General features: G+C 39.8%; 2 protein-coding genes and 1 long non-coding RNA gene across 3 annotated transcripts in view; 2 read left to right on the top strand and 1 right to left on the bottom strand.

Annotated features, from left to right (window-relative positions):
- Window positions 1-230: 230 nt before the first annotated feature.
- Window positions 231-11,131, top strand: supv3l1 (SUV3-like helicase). Its single transcript, XM_061666727.1, has 16 exons — window positions 231-631; window positions 2,292-2,369; window positions 2,710-2,817; window positions 2,907-3,021; window positions 3,882-4,050; window positions 4,123-4,234; window positions 5,257-5,334; window positions 5,714-5,805; window positions 6,049-6,229; window positions 6,368-6,461; window positions 6,859-6,978; window positions 7,060-7,159; window positions 7,265-7,345; window positions 7,449-7,625; window positions 7,992-8,140; window positions 9,331-11,131. Exons 1-16 carry the CDS (start codon window positions 361-363, stop codon window positions 9,740-9,742), a joined length of 2,337 nt encoding a protein of 778 aa, XP_061522711.1. The 5' UTR covers window positions 231-360; the 3' UTR covers window positions 9,743-11,131.
- On the bottom strand, window positions 7,805-15,130 carry LOC133396680 (uncharacterized). Its single transcript, XR_009767397.1, has 3 exons — window positions 15,041-15,130; window positions 13,563-13,616; window positions 7,805-9,644 (listed from the first exon to the last, which is right to left on the bottom strand). It is a non-coding gene; the product is annotated as an uncharacterized LOC133396680 (long non-coding RNA).
- Window positions 15,131-16,010: 880 nt separating this feature from the next.
- Window positions 16,011-24,407, top strand: part of hk1 (hexokinase 1) — a 31,534-nt gene continuing 23,137 nt past the window's right edge. Inside the window, exon 1 of the mRNA XM_061666714.1 lies at window positions 16,011-16,299. Coding sequence (XP_061522698.1) covers window positions 16,237-16,299 — 63 coding nt within the window. The 5' untranslated portion in view covers window positions 16,011-16,236. The remainder of the gene's footprint in view (window positions 16,300-24,407) is intronic.

Genomic DNA, 24,407 nt, shown 5'->3' with positions numbered 1-24,407 from the left:
TCTGGATATGCCAATATATATAAACAAAGTTATGTATAACCTGTACAGTACACCAACATTTTATTTTGTAAATATACTTTTCAGATATAGCGTTTTAATATTAGGGATATGTCGTCATAAATATTGAGGTAAGGTCATTTGCCATTGTATTTTTGGTAACAGGCATTATTGTGGACAGCTACCCTTAGACTGGTCCTGCCCCACGTTGGCGCAAAGCAGGAAGAGAAAAAGAGAAGAGACCGTCCTCTAGTCAAGTTAGCGTTGTGTTTTCACACTTTCATGGCTATGGCGACACATTAACGTCGTGTCCTGGCGCGGTCCCAGTTGGATAGTATAAACTTGAGAGGGGAAAAAAAAACAATGTCGGTGAACGTGTGTTTGTATTTAATTTCTCGCCTTCGTCACAATGTTAACACTCGAACAGCTCGCCTGGTCAGAAGTAGCCGTCATGCGGTTTCGGGCCCCGTTTCATTGCATAGAGAGCACCCGGTGTGTACCGTGGTTCGCAGCAGGAATTGTTCTTCATCCTCTAAACCTCCGGACACGTCTCTTTTTCTCCCTCTCACGCTGAAGACGGACCTGTCTGCTGAAGGGAGTGTGGGAGCGGAGCTGACCCAGCCTCTGGATAAAAGTCAGTAAAATCGGCTGCACTCACGCTTCTCTGTAGAGCTGGGGTGTGCGTAAATTTGTGTATTGTACTAATATTTATTTATTTCCATGAAATAGACTCAATCATTTTTTTTTTTGTAAAATAGTTTATTTAATTAATATTATGTAAATATAATATTTATTATCCATCCATCCATTTTCTGAGCTGCTTTTCCTCACTAGGATCGCGGGCGTGCTGGAGCCTATCCCAGCTATCATCGGGCAGGAGGCGGGGTACACCCCGAACTGGTTGCCAGCCAATCGCAGGGCACATACATACAAACAAACAACCATTCGCACTCACATTTACACTTACGGGCGATTTTGAGTCTCCAATTCATGCATGTTTTTGGGATGTGGGAGGAAACCGGAGTGCCCGGAGAAAACCCACGCAGGCACGGGGAGAACATGCAAACTCCACACAGGCGGGGCCGGGGATTGAACCCTGGTCCTCAGAACTGTGAGGCTGACGCTCTAACCAGTCGCCCAACGTGCCACACTTATTTAATGGGGGGGGGGGGGGGGGGAAAAAAAAAAAAAAAAAACGTGAAATGTATATGTAAAATTGTTTATTCAACTAATATAGTTTTGTTAAATACTGTCAAAATAATATTATTATCTTTAAAGTTTGCATGGAAATTTTTTTTATTTATTTTTGTATTTGTTTTTAAAAAATATATATTTTCATTGATTTCTTTTAAAAATTGACATTAAACCAATTATTTAGTAAAAATGTTAAATGGCGGCACAGTGGACGGCTGGTTGGAGCGTCAGCCTCACAGTTCTGAGGATCCGGGTTCAATCCCCGGCCCCGCCTGTGTGGAGTTTGCATGTTCTCCCCGTGCCTGCGTGGGTTTTCTCCGGGCACTCTGGTTTCCTCCCACATCCCAAAAACATGCATGAATTGGAGACTCTAAATTGCCCGTAGGCATGACTGTGAGTGCGAATGGTTGTTTGTTCCTATGTGCTCTGCGATTGGCTGGCAACCAGTTCAGGGTGTACGCCGCCTCCTGCCCGATGACAGCTGGGATTGGCTCCAGCACGCCCACGATCCTAGTGAGGGAGAAGCGGCTCAGAAAATGGATGGATGTTAAATGTATCTGTGAAATTAATTTAAAAACTTAAAAAAAAATTTTTTTTTAAGTATTTACAATAAATGTAACAATTTGTTAAATGTTTTTGTCCATCCATCCATTTCCCATACCGCTTATCCTCACTAGGGTTGCGGGCATGCTGGAGCCTATCCCAGCTGAGTCTGGGCGAGAGGTGGGATACACCCTGAACTGGTCGCCAGCCAATTGGAAGGCACATAGAAACAGACAACCATTCGCATTCACAGTCAAAAGTTTTCCATTAACCTACCATGCATGTTTTTGGGATGTGGAAGGAAACCAGAGTACCCAGAGAAAACCCACACAGGAGAAGTTGAGGCAGATTTGCTAACAAGTCGCCCACTGTGCCACCTAAGTGTTTTTGTGAATTGTTTCATTTTACTTATGTTTTTTATTTTATTTACAATGAATAGATGAACCATTCATTTTATGAAAACATTTCATTTCTTTGTAAGATAATTTTATTTACCGCTGTTGAATGACATTGCTTCAAATGTTAAATTGTGTTTGCTCTCTGTGTCCTTTTTTTAGGTGAGCTTTTAAAAATTGCAAACCGGTTTTACAAGAGGAAAGAGATGCAGAAGCTGGCTGCAGATAACGGACTGGATGGTGAGAATAATAGTAATAAAAAATGACCACTTCATCAAATTTGAATTTTCATTTTATTAAACTGTCAAAATATTACACTCACCGGGAGAGGAAAATGAGAACCTCCCCTAAAGTGTCAGACTTAGTTTACTCAATAGAATGCAGTTGTGTGACATTAATCTGCAGTAAAATTTTGACTTTTGTTCCAAGCATTAATTTTGCTTATTTATCAATACAAACTTCATATTCAAATAATGCCAATACAGTTATTTACAGTGAAAGCGAAAGACCATGTCGCACTACTTGTTGTTAAAAGTGTGCACGCTTAGCTCTCATAGTATATGTTTCTGTGTCTATGCAGCACGACTCTTCCACCAGGCCTTTATTAACTTCAGGAAATATATCCTAGAGGTGCCATCACTCCCTGCTGATCTGCACATCATTCTCAGTGACATTTGTTGCGGAGCAGGTTTGTCCCCCAAAAATGTAAATCTAGAAAATGGATGGATGGAATGAGAAGTTCTACTGCAATCATTTTGTGTTTCTGTTGACGTCAAGGTCACATAGATGACATCTACCCATATTTCATGCGACACGCCAAGCAGATATTTCCCATGCTTGACTGTATGGACGACCTAAGGAAGATCTCTGACCTCAGAGTTCCTGCTAACTGGTAACTGGACCATATACACAGTCAAGGCCAAAATGATTAATATCCTTGTGAAATGTTGAGTTAAAGGGAATTTGTATTTCTTGCTTGGGTGTCTTCTGGTTGGAAATGTCAAATGAAAGTGGCAGAAGAATGTTTGACATTGTGTTGTATTATTGAAAATATTATCCACACTGGTGCCTTGATAGGAGTTTAATCCATTCTGTGGCCAACACTTGTATCTCAAATCCTCTTTTCCCATTGAAATGGATAAAAATGCCATTAATCTGTTCCAACCTTCACCCCCCCCCAAAAAAAAGACAAACATTTTTAATGAGGGATAATATATATTATAAAGTATAATATATAATATTGTACTTTATAAAAACATAGTTCGGTTTCCCTCCACATTCCAAAAACAGTCATGTCAGTTTAGTTGAAGACATATCTGTGTGCGAGTGCGAATGGTTGTTCGTCTGGTACAGGCCAGGTGTACCCCATCAGCCGGGATAGGCTCCAGCTCACCTGCAACCCTAGTGAGGACGAGTGCTATAGAAAATGGACGCATGGCATGGAATGACCAACAAACAAAAAATCTCCATCCACAACGCAATGGCTTTTGAACAAAATCAGTCCACATGAAAACACATTTGTCTGCTCTCAAGTCCTATTTAGCCAGTCAGAAACCAGAAGAAGCAACAGCACCAACATTGGTAGTACATTCTGACCATCAAAATTATAAAAAGTAAAATCTTAAAATATTTCACTCTGTTTTGTGTGAATCTTTTTATTGGTTTCACTTTTTGAATTGAATGACTGAAATAATTAAAGCTTTTCACAATATTGTAATATGTTGCAATGCGCCCTTTGTATGTGTTCTTTAGGTACCCGGAGGCCCGCGCCATCCAGAGGAAGGTGATCTTCCATGCCGGCCCCACCAACAGCGGCAAAACCTACAACGCCATCCAACGCTACCTGGCGGCAAAGTCGGGGGTCTACTGCGGACCCCTCAAACTTCTCGCCCACGAAATCTTTGAAAAGACCAACCAAGCTGTACGCACCTTTCTCTGTTCCTCAAATTCATGTATTGAGACTGGGCTCTCAATATGTGTTGTCTATTTTCAGGATGTACCATGTGACTTGGTTACTGGCGAGGAAAGGACGTTTGTGGACGCGGAGGGTCGAGCGTCTGGTCATGTGGCCTGCACCATCGAGATGTGCAGCGTCACAACTCCATGTGAGTGTTTGTGCACAGCAGCACATTATATATGGAAAGACACTTGTATTATATGCACATTCAATTGCACTGCTAGAGACCACATCTTTGGTCATTTCTAAATGCATAGAATTGTTGGTCACAAAAGTTTTGCTTTTAAGGCAATATTCTTCCCTCCAAAATTTGATTTTTTTAATGTAAATTTATAAAAACAATCCCAACTACTGTGCTGAATTGACGACGGACCTCCATCTTGATAAATGACATGAGGTTCACGATGACGTGCACGTCTCACGGCTGTTCCGATTAAATGTCATGCACATCATGTATACACTCAATTGGAATAGATCACGTCACATGTCAATGAACAGTTCACCAGTGTACTATCTTCAATAGGAATGTTTCCGTCAGAATTACAAAAAAGTAAACCCGGCTATTATCGTGTGGTCGGTCCACTGAATACGATCCCTTCACCTGCCAATCAAATGTACGTTTGCTGTAGTCAACTACTTGCTGAATAAGATGCGGCACTGAGGTTATGCTTAATATACAGTTAATATTCCCGTTTTGTGTTAATTGGGGACTAACACATCACAACTCGGAGAGGCACTGACGTTTTAAACGACTTTTCCGCGATGGAGCGAGCTGTTTAGCTCTTTAACTCGCTAGCTCGCGGCTGGGCTAGCGAACACAACAAGTGTTTGCTAAGTGTCTCGATTGTGTAAATCTACACGCTGCATATGGAGCAAGGCTGTGGAGTATTGGATGGAACCAAAACCGGCAAGAGTGTACCGGTCTGCTGGCATTCCATGAGCCCACTAGCAGCTAATGACACAGCTGCTCAACTCTTATCGGCTCACTGTGTGATCCGCAGTCAGTTTTTTCGAGTCCGGAAAAACTGAAGTTGTCCATTTTATTTATCTTACAATAAGTTGATATAGTAATTATCGTGACAGGCCTCGTCGCATCAAATGTAAGTTTAGCCACACGGTCAAAAGTTGTCTTATTTTTTTCAAGTGACTGTGTTTACCATTGTTTTGTAGATGAAGTGGCTGTGATCGATGAAATTCAAATGATCAGAGATCCTTCACGAGGCTGGGCCTGGACCAGAGCTCTGCTGGGTTGGTCGCTCACACAAGGACGAAAACACACAAGCATGAAAACACGCACATGAAAACGCGCATGACAACACATATGCACGAAGACACGCACGAATACAGACATGCATAAAAAGACACAAACAGCCCTTGAACTACCATGGACATTAATTCAGTTAACAAAATTACACATACACGCAAGAACACACACATACACAAACATGTATGCATGAAAACTAAACTTAGCATTCATTCAGTTTACAAAATGTCCATATCACTGCTTAAATTCGCCTGTCAGTGTGTTCATGTTTATTATTCAGTACTTTAACACTGTTCTGTGGTAATTGTTCCCCCCAGGGTCCCACATTTAATTAAACAGGTGATTGCGTGTGTGTGTGTGCAGGTCTCTGTGCGGAGGAGATTCATGTGTGTGGTGAACCTGCAGCCATTGACTTCGTCAGAGAGCTGATGTATAGCACTGGAGAGGAGGTGGAGGTGAATTACATTATACTGCATCTATGACATCTATACGGTATACACTATACATTCACTTGACACGTTCAAAATCTAACGAGGAAAAAAGAAAAGACAATAATGCTCAGTATGTTCATTATTTTTGTTTTAGTGTACACTGTGTAGAACTGCACTACATTACACGCTGTTAAAACACGTTTTGATACATCACTTGGATTAATTAGTTGGATTCGCAGGTAATCAAGTGTCTCTTTCTTTTCCCAGGTCCATACTTACCAACGTCTAACTCCGTTCTCCATCCTGGATAGCGCTGTGGAGTCTCTAGACAACCTGAGAGCAGGGGATTGCATCGTGTGCTTCAGTAAAAATGACATCTACTCCATAAGCAGGCAGATTGAAGCCAGGGGGCTTGAATGTGCTGTCATTTATGGAAGTTTACCTCCAGGTGAGCATGTGCGTGGTGGATTTAGAGGAATGTGCATCATGTCCCTTGTTCTCTTTACACCACAGTGCACGGACAAGAAAAATAATGTTTAGTTAAAAGTTAGAAAACATTTTGGCTCAGATTAAACCTGTTTTTCAGGCACCAAACTCTCTCAGGCCAAGAAGTTCAACGACCCCGATGACCCCTGCAAAATCTTGGTAGCAACAGATGCTATTGGGATGGGCCTTAATTTGTAAGTGCCAGCCTACACGCACACTCAACAGCCAGTGTTGGGTTCAATGACCTATCCATTGGCATCGAATACAAGAGTTATCAAATATTCTACCTTAATGATCAGTTTTGATTGACACAGTCAGAGGTATTCATTTACAGTAACAATATGTTTTTGAGCCACACTGCATTAATTTCACCTTCCCCCTAAATTGGTGAATTAAAATGTATGTACAGTGCATATGAAGTGCAATAATGGATTGCCCCATATGGCAAAACTGGAGCTAAACAAGGATTTATACCTGTATTCATCTGAAAGATAGGCCTTTTCGCTATTCATTTCTGCACTTCTTAAAAATGACAAAAATTGAGTTAGCCCACTCTAGATCTCTGTCGCTCACTTGTCTTCTTTCCTCCAGGAGCATAAAACGTATCATCTTCAACAGTCTAGTGAAGCCGAACGTCAACGAAAAAGGGGAGAAGCAGATGGAGACCATCAGCACGTCGCAGGCTCTCCAGATCGCCGGGCGAGCCGGAAGGTCATTCTCATTTTTTTTATTTTTATTTTTTATACTTCTGTCAGACTACACCTACATTCCCTGCAATGCCCTCTCCTGCAGGTTCTCTTCCAAGTTCAAAGAGGGAGAGGTAACCACCATGCACAGAGATGATCTTCCAGTCCTAAAAGATATACTAAATCACACTGTGGAGCCCATTGAGGTGATCACGCCTTCAATTGTCATATACAATGTAGAGATGATCAGTGTTTTTATTTTAATCTCCACAAGGAAGTGACGATAAGATTCTTTTGTTGTTTCTTGTCAGACTGCAGGTCTTCATCCCACTGCAGAGCAGATTGAGATGTTTGCTTATCATCTACCCGATGCTACTCTCTCTAACCTCATTGTAAGTGACAGCAGGAAGTGGACAAAAAGCCCAGATTGGATATTATTAGTATTTTTTGATGGTCTGATTTTTGTAATAAATATATATATATATTTTTTAACAGGACATTTTTGTCAGCCTCTCCCAGGTGGACGGCCTCTATTTTGTCTGCAACATCGATGACTTTAAGTTCCTGGCTGACATGATTCAGCACATCCCGCTCAACCTGAGGTCACGCTACGTTTTCTGCACGGCTCCCATCAATAAGAAGCAGCCTTTTGTATGCACATCTTTCTTAAAGGTAAGAATGGGCAATGGACTGCTGGTTTATGATGTTTTATTCTAGTTTGAAGCTGAATACAGCAAAATGAGGAATGAGACATTGCCTTGTAAAACTAAAATCTGTGATGCTGGTGTGCTCCTTAAGCACCATCTGTCCACCAAAGCATAGTCAGTAACATGATTACATACACACACACACAAATCCATTTTAATCCCCCAATGATTTATTCTTCACCGTCCTCAGGTCCCCTGAATAAAAAAACACACACCCATGTTCAAATTTTAGGTTTTTATGGGGGGAACATTTTTTTTGAATAAATCATTTGAAAACTTTTCATGCAATGTCACATATGTGAACTGATTCTACTACTTCTTTCTCTTTCAGTTCGCCCGTCAGTTCAGCCGAGACGAACCCTTGACCTTTGACTGGGTCTGTCGGCATGTCAACTGGCCTCTGGCCCCGCCCAAAAACATAAAAGACCTGGTTCACCTGGAGGCTGTTCACGACGTGTTGGATCTTTACCTCTGGTTAAGGTAATTTTGTGACGGATGGAATTATGGTTTGGCAGCTGCCAAATGATCATGAGCATCAGTGACGTTTTAAAGTTAAAAAAGTACTTGAATCTGTATGAAATTGTAACTATACAAGTTGTGGTTGTACGATTTCTTATGTAATATATATATATTTCTTGAATTTTGTTTTCATTAGCTGTAAGAGTGAATCAAAAATTAGGAAAAAAATCAGTAAATATTTAACTGCAGTTGTGCCTTGAAATACAAGTGACTCGACTTATGTTTTTCAAGCTACGAGCCGTTGTTTGGTCGATGTATTTATTTTTGCTTTGACTTCCGAGCTGCAGACTTGAGACATGAGCGCTGCTTGGTGGCAGTGAACTCATCTCAACTGACTTCACAATAAGCAGCACTTTGGCAAATACTGTAGTCTTCAATTCTTCAAAAAAGAAGCTTCAAACTCTTTGTCACTGCCAGTTAGTTTATTGTCAAACTAAACATAAAATAGGTATAGGTGTATAATTTTCTATTGTATTTAAAACGACCAGTCTTTTAGTCCACTAGCTTAATGCTAAATAGCATCTATGTTGTGGTGCTATATCCCTTCATCCTCGGCATAGAACGACTAATATTAGTGCTGTACTGATGAGCGAGGTCACAAATTCACAATGAACAGTATATCCATCTGTCAGTCTTATACTGCCCCCAGATGGTCAAGGCAAGCACACCAGAAAAAAAACACCACACTACTACTATTCAATTGATGCAGTGTGAGAAATAGTGTAATTCTTTTTAATTATGTCATTACTGTATATTTTTATAGAGTGCTATTTTTCTTCATTAAAATACAGACTACAACAGTTTTTTTTTTTTTTTAGAACAGAATAGTGGTCACGAAATGAACTAAACTCGTATTTCAAGGCACCACTGTGCTGTAATATTCTATACATTCCTATAGTATAATTTGTTTTATCGTGGTAAAAATGAATTATTTTACAACATGAGAAGTCTCCACACTTTATCTGAAAGATTGTTTACTGTTTTCTTGATGGATCAAAGTGTGTTGTCTATTTGAGAGGCATTTATTTTTCCTAAATGGATGACGCGCACTAATTGGGGCTCTATTATTGCTATGATTGTACTCTTACTATATTCTTATAGTTGGCTATATTTCCTTCACTACTTAACCCTTCATGTTGTTTCTTGTCTAGTTACCGTTTCTTGGACATGTTCCCTGACACTGCCTTTGTGCGGGAAATCCAACGGGAACTGGACGCCACCATCCAAGAGGGCGTACGGAATATCACGCGTCTCATCCGAGCCACAGACCCGGCCATCACCGGCCCACTCCAGGCGCAGAGAAACCGCGTCCAAACCGGTGCCTCCGGTAGCCACTCGTCAGGAGTCAGAAGTCTGAGCGCTTCAAAAGGCTTGAAACAGACCGTGGACAGCTCGCTAGCTAACCGCCTGGTGCGAGACGGACTTTTGACGTCCGAGATCCTGCAGCAGCTGCAGAGGGAGTGGTCTAAAGAACAGAAGAAAGAGTCCAGCAATCAGAGCGCACTGGATATTAAACTTAACAGTAACAGCAACAAAGACAACAAGAGGAAAAAGAGGAAATGAATCATCATTTAAGAAGAAACTGGTGGACCATACAATGTGTATCATGTAATTTACCCCTAAAATCTAAAATGTTATGTTTAAGGTAATACAGTATTTAGAATAAAGTCACTTAATTGATAAAGGTCTTGTTTTGTATGCAAAGGTATCGATTTAAAATCTTACATTTTCTAGCATTGCAAGGTCAGTTTCACTTTGCCTATAGGTCAAAGGTGCACAACCTTTTCCCAGTTTCAGTTCTCTGAGAGCCAAACTAAATTTGAGAAAAATCTTGCAGTGATCCAATAAATGTTTATTATATACAGTGGTGCTTTGATATACAAATGAACCTGACTTCCCAGTTTTTCGAGATAGGAGTTGTCGTGAGGCATTTTTATTTTTATTTTTTTGTTTTTACTAGCATGCGGCGATATTGGCGGAGTTATAACCGTTAAAGTTTTGACAACAAATGAAGCAATACATATAGACAGACAAAATAATACAGATATAATTTCAATCCTCTGTGAAAAATGAGTAATATTACTGCAGAGTAGTGAGTCACTTTCAGTAGTTGAGTGATAATCTTCATGACTATTATACTGCCGCCTGGTGGCCAAATCACACACACCAGAAGTAGCCGCAATGAATTAATGCGCAAACTGTTCTTTACATACGATTGAACTATGTTTTTACTTGTATGTTTTTATGCAGTGCAATTATTATACAATGCTATTTATTAAAAAAAACTAAACGTTTGTTGTTTTTGGGGGGATGCTGGAACAGATTAATGGCATTTCCATTTATTTCAATGAGGATATTTGATTTGAAATACACGTTTTGATTTACGAGCGTAGTCACGGAACAAATTAAACTTGTATTTCAAGGCACCACTCTATTATGAGCATCAGCTGGTTGAATGTTATGGGTATTTTAGAAGAGTTACTCTGAGGTTTTTATTTTTTTTTGGACTTGTATTCTTCATACATACAGCAGAGGCAGCACAGTGCATAGTGGTTAGCACATATGCCTCAAGGCTTGAGGTTTGAATCTCGGCTCTGGCCTTCGGCTTGTTGGAGTTGTGTGCGTTTTCTTCAGACACTCCAACTTGCTTCCACCCTCCAGAAATCATACACGGTAACTTCATGGGGGACTTAATTGCCCGTAGGTGTAACCCGTCTATATGTGTGTCCTGACTGGCTGTAACCCGAATGAGGACAAGCATTAAAGAAAATGGATGGAAGGACATACAGTATAGCAGAAATCATATGTGGCACTTCTGGACATTATTTGTGAGCATTGCGTTTTGGATACATCCCACAGAATAAAAACTGTAATGTCGAAACATAGCTATTATGACATAGTTCTTTGTGTGTAAATAATTCTAATGCTCAATTAAATCCTATTTTCATTGTCTTTGTTCTGGATGTCTTTAGTTAAGTGTTGGGCAATTGTTTTGTGCTCAAGGACCACATTTGCGTTTTAAAAAAAATTGATGGGCCAAGTACGGAAGTCCGTTTAATGATTAAAAAATAAGAATAGAAAAAAGTAAAGATTAAAAAAAAAATGGTTAAGCTATAATGAGAAACTAACTCATAAATATGCAATACTAAGTCATGCTCGTGATAATATTATGCTATATTTTAATTAATGTTAATAATGCCCTACCTATGCTTGTCCGCAGGGCTAATCAAGTAAATGTCAAGTATCCCCATGGTTTATTAATATCAAGAGGTGGTGAAGAGTTTAAACTGTGACCCAGTGTCCCACAGTCGCTCATGTTGCAACCTGACTGGTGAGACTGTGTGACGTGCGGTACGACACTGCTTGGCGCCAGCAGACTCTGTCATTTTTGCAATAACGATAAATCTTTTGTTGCCACCGTGCAGCTTAGCTGTGTGCGTCAACAATGGGGACCAGAAAAGAACTGGATTGTCCATTTGTGTCTACAAAATGTGTTCGCAAAAAGTCAGTATTATTTGTATCTAACCAGACGCTGCGATTTCAACAGAAAACTGAAATGCCAAAGAAAGAAATACATGACACCATATCATAGCATACCTGATGACTTCGCAGCAATCTCATTGGTCACTTAGTAAGGTTGCCCCTCGACATAATGGACAAGGACACATCAGTAATTAGATTTCACTGACAAATACATGGCGGCACGGTGGACGACTGGTTAGAGCGTCTACCTCACACTTCTGAGGACCGGGGTTCAAATCCCGGCCCCGCCTGTGTGGAGTTTGCATGTTCTCCCTGTGCCTATGTGGGTTTTCTCCGGGCACTCCGGTTTCCTCCCACATCCCAAAAACATGCATGGTAGGTTAATTGACAACTCTAAATTGCCCATAGGTGTGAATGCTTGTTTGTTTACATGTGCCCTGCGATTGGCTGACACCCAGTTCAGGGTGTACTCCGCCTCTCGCCCAAAGATAGCTGGGATAGGCTCCAGCACACCCGCGACCATTGTGAGGATAAAGCGGTACAGAAAATGAATGGATGGATAAATATAAATAGTTAGCAATTTTCATTGTTTTAATAACCAATCACATTTCATTTTATCAACACACACTTGGTACCATTTAAAGTGACTCTGACTAACCCTAAATAAAGTTCGGATGTTCTAATAGGCTTTTCTAGGTTTGGAGCAGAAGCTTGACGGTTTTGTGCTAACGCTGATTGCTATTTGAAACAGTTTGTAATTCCTTCCACCTTGACTAAGGCCCCAGATCCAACTGAAGAAAAACAGCCTTAAAGCATGATGCTGCCAACACAATCCTTCACTAGCCAGTATGATGTTCTTTTGGAATTATGACCAAAAAGTTTATTCTTGCTTCAATCGGACCATGACACATTTTCTTCACTTGCTATTAGGAGATTTCAAGTATGTTGTCGAAGAATGAAAGCCACTTGATAGATAACCGACATTAAAAACATGTTAACAATCCAATTTCCTGGACTTGAACTTAGTATACTTTGAAACAAAGCTCATCACATGCTTGCGTGGTTTTCATTCTTCATCGCCTAACCAGAATAGACATGCATACATAGCTCAGTCATATCCCAAAACATACCCTGCAAATTTCCTCAAGGTTATCACTATGGGACCAAACAAAAACAATCTAATTATCTTGTTTTTCATGTTTTCCCTTGACAAGAACATCAGAAAATGCCAGGTTGTGAATGAAAATCAACATTTCAATACTTATGGATTGCCATTTCATATTTGTCTGTCTATCTCTCTGCATTGTCTGTCTATCTGTCTGCTCTATTTTAGTCCTTCTGCTTTATCTGCCAGACTGGATCCATGCCTGTCTAATCACGTGTCTGCTTGCGTGGTATACACACACACACACACACACAGACAAATCCAATAAAATGTAAAGCTTTATGGAGTGCACTAGATTAAAAGACACCGATGTGAAAATGAATGCGATCTGATACAAGAACTGTGTCACAAATGTACTCGCACCAGGAAAAGTGAAAGGCAAATGAGACAGGGATTATAGGAAGACAGGACAGAAGCGTGGAGATAGAAATTGCGTGCTAACGGGGGTGAAATAGTAGCTAATCTGGGGAGGATTAACCCAGATTGCCTCTTAATAAATTTACACAGTGCTCGTACTGAGATCCATCCATCCATTTTCTGAGCCGCTTCTCCTCACTAGGGTCGCGGGCGTGCTAGAGCCTATCCCAGCTATCTGAGATGATTACAAAAATAAAACAAAATCACTGGACATGCTATCAAAAATGTTGACAGACTTTTGTTAATGAATGTGAACTGACTAATGAAAAACACTACATTCGCTAATGATAGCATAACAACTGAAGAAATACACTGTACCTGTACATTTTTTTCTCTCTCTCATCTTCATCTTTTGTGCTGATGGCCACAAAACTACAAACAAAAACACAAGCATGTAGGTTAGCATATGAGGTCAAGAAGGAAATATTGTATTTAGTGTGTGTGGTCTTGTGACTCAATGCTGTGTGGAGTAAGTGTTTGCTTCTGGCTACGGTAGAGTAACTGGTGAATAATTGCTCCATAATTTTAGACAATAACATGACATGTACATGAATCACACTTTACTTTTAATCCTTCTGTACTATTTATGAGGGGCACATTTCACAATGGTGTCAACAGTTTTTTTTTTTTTAAATACACCAACCCAAAGTCGACACCCAATGAGGGCAACAGCCCCTACTGAAAATCAACATATAATGTGATCTATGAACAGTGGCTAGAAAAGTCTACACACCCCTGTTGAAATGCCAGGCTGTTTTTCTATTCAAAAAAAAAAAAAAAAAAAAAAGACCAAGATGCAGTCATCCCTCACTATACTGCGGTTCACTCTTTGTTAGTTCAGTACATTACAGATTAAAATAATAATAATAATTTAATTGTACTTATATATCACGGATTCGTCGCTATATCGCAGGATTCTGCGGTTAATAATTTTTACACATGGACTATTACTGGAGTGCAATATGCACCAGCCAGGAGGAAAGGCTGCTTTAAAGACAAGAGAATGTCCAAAATTTGTTATCATTTCACACTTATACAACAATATAATACAAAAACAAAATCGAAAAAGCAAGGGTGAAACGTGCCTATTTCAATCATCAATATTACAATAATCATTATAAGTGGCACAAATAAAATGCCCCAAACTGCTCACATTTTCTTAGTGTGGGCTGGTTCTGAGGATATATATGTTTCATTCATCCACGGTGTCTTCCAAATATATCCCACAAGTACACACACGCACACCCACACAAAGTGCACCGTAACATCAAAGACATGAAAGAGCCGAGAGCGTTAGAACACATGCACACGATCTCGAAAAAAGAAGCAGAAACGGCTCAGGAAATCACCTATACACTTTACCTCAGGCTGTCAAATTTAAAGGTAAGTTGGCGAGATTACTTTTATCTCCAACTATAAATTTCCATTGGAGCCAAAAAAAACCTTTCGCAATTTGCGGGTAGTTTATTAGCTGTTTTTTGTTTTTGTTTTCAATAGCAGTTGAACACATACATAGAAGTAGGACACAGACAGATATAAATTGGGACTGTATTTCACGACAGTCCCAATAAAATGAAAACCATAATGTAACAACACTCAATTTGCACATAATTTGTCAATGGCAAGAGGTGCAGCCATCTTAGTAACTAACGTGGGCAGGTTGCGAAAGTTGAAAGCCCTCTCGAGTACGACTGACTTTACGCGGCGTTCTGTTAACTTCCCCCCACCCCACATTTAACGGCAGACAACTTGGAAATTCTAACTTTCCAGTAGAACAGGAACTAAGGGGAACTCACTGTCGTTATCCCGGTTACCTAACCCCCCAGGCCTCTGTTTCTAATTAGAAGAGCTCTTCTCCCTCCTCCTCTTCTACCAACCCTTGGGCTTGTCTCCGTGTCCGCAGAGCAGCCAATCAGAGGCGAGCATTTCTCCTCCTGAACCTTAGACTGCAAATCTTACGTATACGTCGACGCCATATTGAATGTGTCAAAATGAAGCGATTGTATTCGGTGCTTAGAGGTGAAGACATTATTAAATACTACAGTACTTTGATTGCTATGAGTTGCTTAACTATTTTTTCCCTCATACTATGTAGGTTTACTAAAGATAAAGAGCCGAGAAGGCAATCGCAAGGAAAGGCTTTTCCTGAATATCAAAAGTGATTAAACAAAATCAATTAAAAGTAAACATGAGTGTTTCTTATTCAGAAAAAAAAGTCACATCTTCAAGATTTACAGATTCAATATTCAGTGTTAAAAAAACATTAGATGAATAGATTGTTTTGAGGGTCCTTATGTTCTAAAATTTACAGTATCAATCAGTATGTAAGCAACAACAAAATTATGTATTTTTCTACTCACTGTTATTGTGACGATGAATATTGATATATTGGCGTTTCTGTTTTGTACAGTATGTACTGTACACTGTCTGAGTGTCCAGAAAAGTGCGACAATAATAATAATAAACATTGACAATCATCAGATTAAAAGGTGCATACGTTGTTTAAGGTGCGTATCTGTTTCCCATTTATATTAGTGTATGTGCGCGCGCGAATGGGTGAATGAGAGGCATTCATTTTGCCCATTTTGTAGCGTGTCGCTTTCTGAAGCCCATTGACACATTCAATATGGCGAACGTGGTCTCGTATGCCAGCAGCAGGCCAACTCTCCCATTTTGGGCTTCGTCGCACAGACGCACACAACTTCTATCCAATGGGATGTCAGATGGTGGGCGTGGCTTGCTGCCTCAAAGTTGTTACGCCCTCCCCTCAGTACTGCTTCCTGGCTTTAACCACATGCTGAGAGCAGAAGAAGTGTCACACATGAACCGGCGGACGACTTTGATACCTGCCTCGACTCCATTGTGGATATTTATTGGTCTCTTGCTCTAAGTAATAGGCTTTTAGTGTTGAATGAAGTAGGCGCCCAGGAGGGTAACCCCCCCAACCCCGCCCCCCATTCCATCTCTTGTGTGTGGGAAGAAGAGGAGCAGGATGATTGCAGCCCAGCTACTAGCCTACTTCTTCACTGAACTCAAGGATGACCAGGTTAAAAAGGTGAGTGCTCCATTTTCACTCCGGCAGTTTGTTTGTTTGTTTATTTATGTATTATTTTATTTTTTTGGTGAGTGTTAGTTACACTTGTTGTTTCTGTTACCCTGTTACCTGGCAGCGTGTATATGAGACGCACTGCACTGCTATTTCTGTCTTGTAAGGTGTGTAGTAAATGACGTGACCCAGGAGGAGTCTGGCACTGGTGCTTCCTTGTTGGTTTGAAGAGGAAACGAAAGATCATGGAAGGACAAATGACCACACCGAGCAAAAGTTGTTGTTAAGCGCATCCATGGATGGAGCCGTTTGAGCGTTCCTTAAGATCCAGCAGATCCTTAATATCCAGCTTAAGTTCCATGTACTAGTATGCTCTTTGTACACGAGAAGGACAATTCGGCACACTCGTAGAAAAATTGTGACTTGTAATGCTTTTTTTCCCCACTACTAGTGCCACATTTGGCCAAGTAGTACACAATTCAACCTTACTCGACAACTATTGTGCCGCACTTGTAACAATTGGCCCATTGGAAGGCAATAGTGGGAAAAAACGTTCCTAGTAAGATAAAGTCATTGTACTAGTGTGCTGAATTGTCCTGCTCGTGAGGAAAAAGAGCGTACTAGTCCATTGACCTTAAGCTGGCTATCAAGGATATCGAATACATTCTCAAACTGCTTTAAGTACTACTACAGGCAGGTATTTGTGAACGACTACACATTTTCCCCTCACTTGAATAATGTAGTTGTCCTACTAACAACTATTCTAAGTTTATCCTACTAGTGAAGAGTGTACTATCAATTCGATATCTTTGACAACCAGCCATATGTCCATGTACTAGTACGCTATTTGTCCTCACTAGTAAGACAATTCAGTACATTAGTATAATACGTAGATAGAAATGTGTTTTACAAGTGATGTTCTTTCCACAACTCGTACTTCCTTCCATTGGGCCTAGTCGTGTTTACTAGTGCAGCACAGCAGTTTACTAGTGTGGTTGAATTGCATACTGGTAGGCCAAAAGTGACACTAGTCGTGGAAAAAAAACATTACTAGTAAGGCTCAGTGGTTCTGCTTGAATGCTGAAATGTTTGCATACTAGTACATGGAGATCAAGGATATTGAATAAATACTCAAAGGGCTTTCCGTAAGCATCAGCACATTTCTTCTCTGAAAATTTAATCATATATATTTTCAGTTTTATCAGTGTTATCTAATCCAGAGTTTCCAAAATTTAGGGACAGCTCAAAGTAGATTTTAAAAGGTGACATGAATTTATTTTCTCCAGATTTGTCATTTATCATTTTTATTCATTTATCTCATTAAATAGTGGCCGACTGATTAGCACAGCCACCTTACAGTTCATTATAAATGATAAAATATTTGTAAAATAAACAATTCTATAGATGCATTTGAAAAACAAATCCGATGTGGACCTTGAGCACAAACGTTTGACCACCCCTGCAATAAACAAGTTGAGTTGAACACCATGAATGTTCACCTTTCACTACTTCCTCAGTACCCAGTCACTGCCCTAATTCAGATTCCTGGTAAAACGTGACTGATGTTATTTTCATGGGCCTTAGGGCACCGTTAAAGGAATGTACCATCTTGAAACGCCCTGCCACGACTTCCTATCTCATGGTACAATAGACGGCATGTCATCTTTGTTCCCCAGATCAGAATTAATGTACAGTATTCACATTTTCCACCAACATGTGCTTCGTGATTCCCAAATGAAGCAGGGGGCCCCTTTTACGTCGCTCACTGATGACGTCGTCAGATTCTCTTTTAGTCACGGCTTCCTTTATAAATGGAGGCAATGGAGGCTTCCTTCTTCTAACCACCCTCTCCCTGTGTGTGTGGGTCTATGCCGCTATGGAACAACGTTCTGCGGTGATAAAAACATTAACAGCACTGGCGGTCTGATGCAATGCAGCGCATCTCCCTCCCTCCCCTGTCTCTCTCCTGTCCTCTCAGACTCCCTGAAATAGGCCAGCTTTGAGCCATGTGACTGTAAATGCCACGCAGAAGGCTTACGCACACACTCCTGCAAGACTCCAGCCAGGTTGGAAGTTGTGTCTCCCCTCTGCAGTGAGGGATTGTCTTTTTGACCTTTATGCCAAACATATCCCTGCAAAAAAAATGCTAATCCATTGTGAGCATCCACACTTCGTCACAGTGTCATGAGCCAATGTCACCATTCACCCCCAAAAAGTTACGATTTTCCTTTGAAAGTCATATTCATTGTCGGTTAGAAGGTATGTTGTAAGAAATGCATATTGGTCAAACTCCCACACTTTTTAAAAAATATATTAACTGCAGAGGGGGGTCCTCGGTCCCCCCCAACCCAAAAAAAACAGAGCGGCAAAAAGTGCCCCTGAAAATGTTAAATGATTGGTTTCGGAGTGGGAAAAAGTGCCCTAAAAGTACTGTGCTTCCCCACTTTCAAAGTCGTTCTTACTAACAGCCAGCAGACAACATGCAAACAGCAAAATATGCACGCTTGGTGAAAAGGTGGAGATTTTTAACTAATGTTAGCATTTAGTGAGCACATGATGGCCCTTGACTTAAGCATCATAATTCAACAAATATCCAGTAATTTCGTGGTTCACTTTTCCCGATTCAGTTTATTGCAGATTTTGTTGTTGTTGGTCAGTGTAGTGCATTCACTAAGCTGCAATTCCAAGCTTGGTCATGGACCAAATTAAACTCGTAAGGCAAGTACCACTATATTTCCATTGGGAAATTGGAGTTTTAGCAACACCCCGTAACCGATTCCGTTCGACCTTTAGGGTTTGCCGTATCGCCCCTCTGTCCACTGCAGTGTCCTTGACTGTACATTGTTGGCATTTTTGTATGTGTGCTTCAGTGTGATCAAGGCAAGATGGCAGAGGGCAGACCAGAGGACAGTAGTTTTCCATATTGCCACATTGTATGTGTGTGTGCTCACACATATACAAACACCACAGCGTCAGGTTTCAGAGCTCCCCCAAGCCTGTGACAAGGAGAGCAGGACGTTGTTGGCAGGTAGAGGGTGTGTGAGGAAGGGTGAGGCAGTGAGGGGGAAGAGAGCTACACAGAGAGTAAAAACCAACCCTTAGGCCAAAAAATAAAAATAAAATAATAATCACATATTTTTAAAATATGGATATTGGACAGTTTCTCATTCAAAAACACTAGAAAATGTGCCAAACATTTTGACTGGTAGTGTATATACAATATATAAAAATGAATGATTACAGTGGACAAGACATCAAAGACCTGAAGAAAAAAAACAACTATGACAGTCACACCTATGTTGGCGTATAACTGTGATTGTGATATGTATACCAGCGTTTCCGAACCTTCAACGAGCCAGTGCACATATTTTACATTAGAGAAAGCTCACGAGCAAACCAAAAAAAGTCACAAAAAGTATATACTGTGGTACTGCGACTTACGAGTGATCTGACTTATGTTTTCCAAGATATGAGTGTTGCTCTGACGATTTTTTTTTCTTTGTCTTGAGTTGCGAGCAAAAATGTGACTTGTGAACACTAGAAACTAGTTTGTGAACAATTCTTCAAAAAAGAGGCCAAGTGCTTGCTTCAAGCTGTTTGCCAGTGCCTCCTGCTGGGGTGTATGTAAACAAAGAGAATTACATATTGTGTATTCCACCAAACACCACATAAGTGTTTCTGCTGTTAGTCGACTCGCTTAATGCTAACACACGATGCAAAACGTCATAGACAGGCTAACAAAACTGAAACTAGCATTGATGTTGCGGTGTTATAACCCTCTAAGCAACACATATTTGAGCACAAACAGTGTAGAAACACACAAAGACAGACAATATAACAATACTACAGGTGTAATATTCTTTATCCTCTGTGGAAAAATGACTAATATTACTCAAGCTTACTGAGCAGTTGTGACCATCTTCTTTATTTGGTATCCAAGGGGCACAGACCAGAAGGAGCAGCACAATGAATGCGTGAAATTATGATGCAAACATTGTTTAATTCTCTACATTCTATTTAATTACATTATTGCTATACATTTTTATAAAGTATCATGCTATAGAGTGCTATGTTTCTTATTTAAAAATAAAGAAAAAAAACATCTTTTGAGGGTTTATGGAGGACTGGAACAGATTAATGGCATTTCCATTCATTTCAATGGGAAAAGACTGTACAGTGGTACCTTGACTTACGAGTTCAATTCGTTCCATAAGCTCGTAACGCAATTTACTTGTCTATCGAATCAATTGTCCCCAGTGAACTTAATTGAAATACTAGTAATACGTTTCAGCCCCCTATTTTTTTTAATTGTGTTTTAATGTAAAATTTTCTAGCTTGAATCAAGATTCAATTCCTTTTTGAAGCGGCTCCCTTTAACAGCTCAGATAAAGTGCTGTGTCATGGTTTCCTGCTGCAGAGGCAGTCGTATGATGTTACTGCTACATCATCTCTCATCTTGCTGCAGGAGCTAAACCTGTCATGCCACCAGAGGAAGGGAAAAATGTAAACTGCCCAATTTTTCCTTCTCTCATGATCAACTGAAACACACACTGTCATCTAAGCCGGTCGCCTGAAGATGTTCTCTAAATAGAAATAGGAGCACACTATCAGTGTAAAAAGGTCATGAATAAGAATCCAAAGGCAGGGTGAGTGAAAACACACTGAAACCTCTGAAGTTGATCACTGTTCTGTGATGCTGAAAGCCCAATGATATGTTTGGTTTTAAAACGTTTGCCATTTAAAAAAAAACAACATACAAATAGAAATAGAACGAACCAGAGATCACTGTCCAAGACATGAACTTGCTGTATCTGGCACAGGGTGTCTTGAAATACGTTTTTATTTATTGTTTTTGTCAGTTTCACATTATTTCAGTGAAAATCATTTCTTTTTTTAACAGAAGGTAATTTTGTCTGTGTGTACTAGGACCATTCCACTAAATTGGGGCCATTTGCTTGTTGCCACGCACTCAAAATAAACTTAAATTTCGGTTATTTTTCAACTCTAAATCTGATGATAGTGTTTTTGGAATGTGGGAGGAAACCGGAGTACTCGGAGAAAACCCACGCAGGCATTTGCAGAACATGCAAACTACACACAGGCGAGGCCGTATTTGAACCAGGCTCCTCAGAACTGTGAGGCGGATGTGCTAACCAGTCGGCCACTACAGTACATAAAATGTGTAATGATTAATTTTTTGACGTCATTGTTTTATTGTACTGAAAGCATTTGAGTAACAGGGCTGGAAGTAACAGGAGTCAGGGTTTTTTTTGCATTCAATTGGCATGTTCAACTCAATCATCAATCAAATTGTGTTTATATAGCACTTTTCGTACATAAAAATGCAACCCAAAATGCTTCACAGAGATAAAAAGAGACAAAAATCAGGAAATATACAAAAACCCACCCCTCCCATCCCCACATATGAATGCAAACGCACTCATACGAACACACACACACACACCTGCACACACCTGCACGTACTCACAAACACAGCGCTATGGACTAATAATATAGAGACATGGCAAGGCACTGAGGATCCTGTTGACAATAAGCACATTACAGCAGTTCAACAAAATATGTTATTTTAAAAAATAAACAGCAAAATTAGGTAACAGGGCTGAGCCGAGAATACAACCACTCAGTCACAGTTCTAATATCATCAAACATACAGAAAAATAAATGAGTGAAGTTTGGCCTTCCCATGGCCTGCAGAGTTTCTGAATGATGGAACCACCATGCGACTTGTGGAATATTCAAAATTTTTCTGAAATGGTATTGCGTTAGGGTAAGAAGACTGAGTGAAAACCCAGAGAAATGACTAAAGTGTACATTTGTACTTTTTTTTTTTTAAGATAAACTTAAGCTATAGATAGGTGGGTTAAAAAGTAACACAAATAAGTTAAAAAAAAAAAAAACATCTACAGGATTTAAATTATTATATTTCATAGTAAAATTGACTTTTAGGAAGAATGGAGAGGCAACGAATGCTATGTTTCCAGTGTTCAATGTAGTTCATATTGATCTTTTAAATTATATTCAATCAACTCATTGTGCAGGACACTTTGCTTAATTGAAAAAATGTGCTTTACAGTTAATGTTATCATGCATTTAATTTCCTAGGGACACAAATGGCACTGATTCGGTGGAATGTTCCAGGAGTATTTTAGTCTGTACAGTGCTTCAATTAGCCGTAGCTTTGTTTAGATGGACGTCAACATGCCGAGGACATTGCATTTGTGCTGTGATGTTGTCACGGGCAGAAGGTGTAATGTGCAGTGTCGTGCTGCAACATCAGCTTTGTCAAGACCCAACATGCAACTCGACTTAAAATGTCAAATTAAGGATGTTCACACATTGCAAAACACAAAGTGGACCACTTTGGCTTGTCTTATTTATTGTGGTGTGATTTTTGAATAAGTAGTAAGTGACTGGCGTGAGGGTTCACAAGTGACAATTAAGAGCATGAGGTAATGAGTTTCTATGCCAGACTCCACATGTGGGAATGTTATAGGGAATGTAACACCTGCACACTATTGTAAACACTTGTAAACAGTGCCCATCAGGTTGCTTACGGCTTGTTTGCGTTGTTTACAGTAACTATATCATATGTATTTTCTTTCTAGATATTTTTAATGGACTGGGAGAATGTGTTCTGAACTCCTGCTTCCAAGTCTGTATTAAGCAGATTAATACTGCCCGGAAAAGCTGAGGCATTGCAGAGGTCTGCAAGGTTCATTTCCACATAATGGACAGATTTACTAACTCTCTATTATTATTTTTTTTATTATTCCCATCCAAAAGGTTAGCTTGGATTTATTTATTTATTTTAATTGTGTTGCGTTTATTTCAAAGAATGTTCGTGTTGAATTTTGATGCGTCTCAGAATTCCTGACCACATACAAATGTTTATATTTTACTATAGCCACAATTAGCCATAGCTCATTTTGAATAAAATATTCCAGGTCAAACATGGTAATGCCAAGTCATATATGTGATCCAGATTATGGAAAGACTTGTATCTGAAATCTCATCGCATCTGGTTATAATTTGATTTGGCCTCTTATCTCGTACCTATATTCCTTTGAAGCTGTAATCATGGGTCATGAGGAAACCTTAGCACCTTTTAAACAAATGAGTTCCTGTTTGACTTAACCATTGATAAAGTACTTATTTAAAAGAGAATGAATACTGTAAATGTCTCAAAATGGTCATCTGTTTGTCTACATACTGGATCCAGTCAATTTCTACTGAATAGTCAAAATTTCTTCCTGTAAAGTTTCACACAGGCACAATAACCCTGTAACACAAAGACAAGCGGCTTCCAGGAAATGTGATGTCTGTAAGGGGTAATGAAATAAAGAATAACACTTGTATGATCTTACTTAAAATGTATGTTTTGAATATATTATGGATTGAACATTGTTAGAGCACTTCTACCACATCTTCTGCAAAAAAGAAGAGTCTTAAATCAAGTGAGAATTAGACGTACGCTTGTTCATTCTCTGACATGATGCAACACTAGTTTGTTGAACATCCTGTTCAACACCACACAATGGGACACAGGTTGCGTGAGTGTGTCAACACTATGGGAAGTTTTCAACAAATAGAGAGACGTTACAGCAAGTACACTTACAGTGTGTAGCAACTTTGACCTAGTCTATAAATTGTGGCAATGACGCATGTCGTCACAGGACTGGTTTGATGTCATTCACTTCCTTTTTGTAAGGGGACAGGATGGTAATGATTGAACAGTATGATTCATTTCAGACCTTAGATTGATTCAGAATGTGGGTGTGGAATTGTAAAGTCATGAGCAGATCCCCTAATGGTCCCTCTTTTGCCAAGGAACATTGTCAGTGACTGAGATTGGTGAGAGGTTATGCCGACTGTGAATAGGGAAAATCCTCAAATAATTGACGCTCATTATAAATGCATGCAAATGTTTTTTTGTTTTTTTCTTTTCCTGAAAAAAAAAAAAAGACTATGCACGGGATCGGGAAAAATGTACCGCAAATTAGCGGGGGTTTCCGCAAATAACAGAGAAGAGGTTCAGGTTCCAATTCTGCTAATAGGTGAATCGGCGAATGCCGAACCGCACATATGCAGGGCGGGGG

The sequence above is a fragment of the Phycodurus eques genome, chromosome 2 (genome assembly GCF_024500275.1).
Source record: "Phycodurus eques isolate BA_2022a chromosome 2, UOR_Pequ_1.1, whole genome shotgun sequence".
Classification (NCBI taxonomy): domain Eukaryota; kingdom Metazoa; phylum Chordata; class Actinopteri; order Syngnathiformes; family Syngnathidae; genus Phycodurus; species Phycodurus eques.
Note: the sequence above shows the minus strand (reverse complement) of the source record. Positions and strands in the feature narration are given on the sequence as shown.